We start from the raw sequence: 5387 nt of genomic DNA on the forward strand, positions 1-5387 counted from the left end.
AAAAGAAAGAAAGAAAGAAAGAAAGAAAAGAAAGAGAGCATGACTGCTCTTGCAGAGGACCTGGGTTTGAGTTTGAGTCCTAGTACCAACATGGTGGCTAGCATCCATCCATATCTCCAGTTCCAGGGGATCTGACGACCTCTTCTGACTTGCGTGGGCATTGCATGACATGGGTGCACTTATATACACATGCAGGCAATACTCATACATATAAAATAAAAATAATAAAGAAAAGAAAAGATTTCAAAAAGCTAAGGTGACTAACTATTATGGGCTTCTGTCCCCCAACCCCAGACAGTTTGACCACATGTTCCACTGCCAGGTCAAAATTCCAAAATTACTCAACCAGGAAGCTAAAACTACCACTGTACTGGAATCATCTGTTGGGATCCTGTAAGGGTATGAATGAGTGGCAGGGAGGAAGAAATAGATGGCCAGAAAAAAAACAAACACAGTGGCCCGGATGTAGCTCGGCTGCTAGAATACTTGCCTAGCACACACAAAGCCCTGCATCCATCCCCAGCTCAGCATGAACCAGGCTTGGTAGTGCACACCCTGGGTAAAACAAGACCATTTTCAAAAGGCTAAGTTCATTCAGACACCTCATTGTCAGTGGACAGTTATAATAAAAATGTTGTAAAGATGAGCTATACGTTACTTTGATGCTGATCGGATTCCAATTTTGTTTGTTTTGTGTATTAGGATGCCACATAAGCACTTATCTGAGGAAAAAAATCCTGCTGCTAAAAATAAGTTTCAGAGACACTGATCTGATGGATATGAGAGCAGTATGCCCGGGAAGCCATTTGAGGAGAAGGGAAACACAAATATGCACTGAGAGTCTACTAGGGTCAAGTATGGATAGATTTTTTTTGTTTTTTGTTTTTTGAGACAGGGTGTTATAGCCCTGGTTAGCATGGAACTCACTATATACACCAGGGTGGCAATCAAACTCACAGAGATCTGCCCGCCTCTGCCTCCAGAGTGCTGGGATCAAAAGTGTGCATTACCACATAGCAGCTCCTAGGCTAGATTTTTTAAAAAATATTTTATTTATTTATTTATTTTGGTCTTTTTGAGACAGGGTCTCCCTGTAGCCCCAGGTGTCCTGGATTCACTATGGAGACTAGGCTGGCCTCGAACTCACCGAGATCCACCTGCCTCTGCCTCCCGAGTGCTGGGATCAAAGGCATGGGTGTCCTGGATTCACTATGAAGACTAGGCTGGCCTCGAACTCACCGAGATCCACCTGCCTCTGCCTCCCGAGTGCTGGGATCAAAGGCATGGGCCACCACGCCTGGCTTTATTTATTATTTTTTATTGTATGAGTGTATTATTTGCATGTGTGTAAATGTACTTGTGTTGTGCAATGCCCACAGAGGTGAGAAGAGGGTGTCGGATCCCCTGGAACTGGAGTTACGGACTGTTGTTAGCTGCCATGGGGGTCTGGGAACTGAACCCCGTCCTTTGCAAGAACAGTCAGTACTCTTAACCGCTGAGCCGTCTCTCCAGGCCCTCCTAGGCTAGATCTTTAATGTGTTATTTCTTTAATCCTCACAGCAATTCTCTGATACAGGTATATTTATGCCCATTTATCAGATGAGGAAACAGTAGGTCAGAGAGGTTAAGTGACTGTCTCAAAGTTGTCCAGCCAATTAATGCCAGAGTCACCATCCAAACCTAGCTTTACAAAAAAGCCAGGCACAGTGGGTGGCCCTTACTCCCAGCATTCAGGAGTCAGAGGCAAGAAGATCTCTGTGAGATCCAGGCTAGCCTGGTCTATGTAGGGAGTTTCAGGCCAGCTGGGGCTACAGGGAGACCCTGTCTCAAAACAAACAAAAAATAATAAAGAATGGTTCAGAAGCCAGCACCAGTAGAGAATGTCTTAAATACCATTTTTGGCTCTCCTGGGAAGGAACACTGAGTAGCCATCTGGAAAAACAGTACCTATTTGGATGTGGACATTCTACTATTTTTTTTTTTTAATTGCTTTTAAAGTCTCATCGCATCTCATATTTTAGGGAAAACATTCTCTCTCAGTCCCTCCATCTGGGCCAGCCCCCCAGATGGGTTGAAACATCCCTGTGGCTCCTCCCAGATGTGCAGTACTGGTCAGGGCCCACCCACAGGGAAGTCTCAAGGGAACATCCAGGTGGGGCCCAGTCAGCAGGAGACCCAGGAAGAGTGGTTTCTTACCCAAGTTGGGGTCATATTCGCTGATAAACCTCTTGGTCAGAAACTTCACAGTTAGGGCTGCAAGAAGCAGAAAGAGGTGGGTTCAGTCTACTGCTATGTCTGCTGGCCCCCAGCAACCACCCCTTCTCACTCTAAGAAGGCCTAAGTGACCTCTGTGGTCTCTGGCTGACACCCAGCTTGACTCTCCCAGGGCCCCAGGCTGCAGAGCTGAAGAATTGGCTTAGAAGTCATAAAAATGGGATGCCTAGTCCCACTAGTTGAACCATGAAACTTTTTTTATTTTTTAAATTATGATTAGCAGGAGAAGCAGCAAGAGATAAATCTAAGTGATACTCGTGAACATCCAAGGCCTGTATCTAGTTACCCTGAGGTCTGGTGAGGCCCCAACTGAAGGGGCATGTCCCTTACCCTGGATGAGTCACACTAATTCTGTAGCATGGGGCATTTATTCCAGCTCTGGCTATAAGCCAGAGACAGTGAGTGCAGAGTTGAACTGTTCCTGGGAAGGTTTGAACCCCCAAGGGCATGGGGTTTCTAGGCAAGGTCCAGGACAGGCTGTGTCCCAAGTTAACACACTCTAGTCTGAGTCCTCCAGGTCTTGGGCCTTGGCTTTCTGTAGGATTTCCACAGCCTCCAGGGTATCTCTGTAGAATGCAAGACTCCAGAATTGAGTTCTTTCTCCCTTGCTGAGTGCACTAACAGGACTGTTTCCATTCATAGCTCAGCCACATAAAGGCACGGGTAAGCCAACTATACTGTATCTATGTTGGATTTTTTTTTTTTTTTTTTTTTTTTTTTTTTTTTTTTTTTTTTTTTTTTTTTTGGTCTTTTTGACACAGGACCTCCCTGTAGCAATAGCTGGGCTGGATTGGCTATGGAAACCAGGCTGGCCTCGAACTCAGAGATTTGCCTGCCTCTGCCTCCCAAGTGCTGGGATTAAAGGCATCCCCACCACAACTGGCTGGACTGGTTGGACTCTTAAAAATATGATAAGCTGGGCTTGGTGGCACATGCCTTTGATCCCAGCACTCGGGAGGCAGAGGCAGATGGATTTCTGTGAGTTCAAGGCCAGCCTGGTCTACATAGTGAGTTTCAGGACAGCTGGAGCTACAGGGAGACCCTGTCTCAAAAAGACCAAAAAAAAAAGAAAAAGTAATATGATATAGTCAAAAAACTCCCTAGCATGCATGAAACCCTGGGTTCAATCTCCAGCACTGCATAAGCCAGGTATGGTGGTACATACCTATAATCCCAGCACTTGGGAGGTGGGTGCAAGAGGATTAGGAGTTTAAGGCCATCCTTGGCTACATAGCAAGTCCCAGGCCAACCTAGGCTACATGAGACTCGGTCTCAAAATAAATTCCTTCATTCATATATTCATTGGCTGATCTATGGTGTTGAGTCACTGAGGAAAATGTTGATTTTGGACTAAGAGCAAAATTTTTCTAGAGGAAATTGTGTTCTGGGTCCCCACTCTGAGCCAGGGGTACTGGCTTCAAAATCAGAGTAAGACTGGCCATTCACTGTCAGTTACAACTAAATAGCCAGGGGAGGAGCCCCTTTTGTCCTCCCCTCTTCAGCTGTCTGGGACTCAAAGTCGCGGGTGGAGGGGGAAAACCCTCCTTTTAGGGTCTCTGTGGTGGCTTTTAGGAGTGCTGAAAGTAGAATTCTGTGTTGACAGAAGTTATCTCAGTGGTAGCCCAAGATCCTGGTTCCCCAAGGACAAGTCTTTCCTGGCACTTGGGACCACAGCCCAGTGTGTTCCCAGAAAGCCAAAAGGGGTCTGGCTTGAAACAAATACATTTGATAAGAAAGCAGGCCGTTTCAGAATCCCAAGGGTTGGCAGTGGAGGAGTGGCCTGTCCCTGAGAAATCCTTATCTTCTACCAAGTTTCTTGGAGGAGGGAGTGGAGATGGACGGCCCAAATCTGGAAGCTGCAAGGCTGCCACCAAGTTCAAAAAGGGCCTTGGGCTGGAGATCAGTGTCCCCAACAGGTCTCTTTGGTGTCAGTCACCAAGACTGGCTGCAGGTCCCAGGGATGGAGATGGAGCACTTGGGAGATACAAAGAGAGGCAGGGGAGGGGGCGTCTCAAAGAGACATACAAGGAGCTACCACAGATAGAGATGGGGAAGCTAAGAACAGGAGGCAGCAACAGGAAACTGAGGCAAAGAATCAAGTCACAGGGACTCACCCAGTCGCCTGGGGAAGGAGTCCCAGGAGCTCCTGGATGGAGCTGCCCCCATTCACCTCGCCACATGCACGCCACCCCCGCCCCGCGCCACTCACCGGACTTGCCGGCCCCGCGGCGCCCCAGGATGGCCAGGTTAACCTCGAGGGGTGCACTGTGCGGCCCGCTGCCCGCGCGGGGTTTTCCGAACACCGACGACATGGCGACGCTGTAGACGGCCACGCGGGTCTCGGAGCCGAAGGGCCCGTGAGCAGCAAGCCCCCAGTCGCCCTCCCACAAGCCCAACAAGTTCGCTGGAGGAGGGGCGTGGCGGGGGCGTGGTCAGGGCGTGGCCGCCACGCTCCGAGCTCCTTTTAAGGGCGGCAGAGCCCCCAGCCGGGCCCTCACCCCTCTCCCTGCTAGGCCAACCAGTCCTGGCCACTGCCCCGGCGTCCATGACACGGGCGCTGCCACCATCCCCAGCGCCTCCAGACCAGGCCCCGAAGGTCCAACGCCAGGGCATCCTTGGGGTAGAGGACGCAGAAGAAGGGTTGTTTCCAGCCCTACAGGACTCTTCCTTCAAGAAAGTACCCGGCTCTCCTGGTCCTGCTGAGCCGGTCTGGTCTCCTCCTCCTGGAAGCCTCTGGGTTGGACTCTCTGCCTTTCTTGCATTGGGCCACAGCCAGCTCAGCGAGAAGGCACTCCACTTCCCCAACCCCATGCTTCATGATCGAGACTCTTAAGGGGCATCACTGCACGACCGAGGCTCCTAGGACAGGAGATTTGAGTCCTTTGCTAAAACTTCATAGCAGAGCCAGGCTTGGTGGTTTATGCCTGTAATCCCAGCAGTTGGGCAGCCTCGATTGAGGTGGGAGGTTTGCTTTGAACTGGAGGCCAGCTTAAGTTATAGACCACCTCAAAAACAAAAAAAACTTCACCCATATTCCTGCACATAATCCTAACAAAGCTCAGTAGGTCACCAAAAATAAATAAATAAACTGGGTCAACAAGCAGAGAGGGTCC

At 49.3% G+C, this 5387-nt stretch overlaps 1 protein-coding gene across 1 annotated transcript in view; it reads right to left on the reverse strand.

Annotated features, from left to right (window-relative positions):
* Rasl12 (RAS like family 12) overlaps positions 1–4676 on the reverse strand; it is a 16207-nt gene extending 11531 nt beyond the window's left edge. The window contains exons 1-2 of the mRNA XM_008836307.3: positions 4484–4676; positions 2197–2253 (exon numbers count right to left, since the gene is read on the reverse strand). Coding sequence (XP_008834529.1) covers positions 2197–2253; positions 4484–4586 — 160 coding nt within the window. The 5' untranslated portion in view covers positions 4587–4676. The remainder of the gene's footprint in view (positions 1–2196; positions 2254–4483) is intronic.
* Between the last annotated feature and the right edge of the window lie 711 nt (positions 4677–5387).

The sequence above is a fragment of the Nannospalax galili genome, unplaced genomic scaffold (assembly GCF_000622305.1).
Source record: "Nannospalax galili isolate Female #2095 unplaced genomic scaffold, S.galili_v1.0 scaffold54, whole genome shotgun sequence".
Lineage (NCBI taxonomy): Eukaryota > Metazoa > Chordata > Mammalia > Rodentia > Spalacidae > Nannospalax > Nannospalax galili.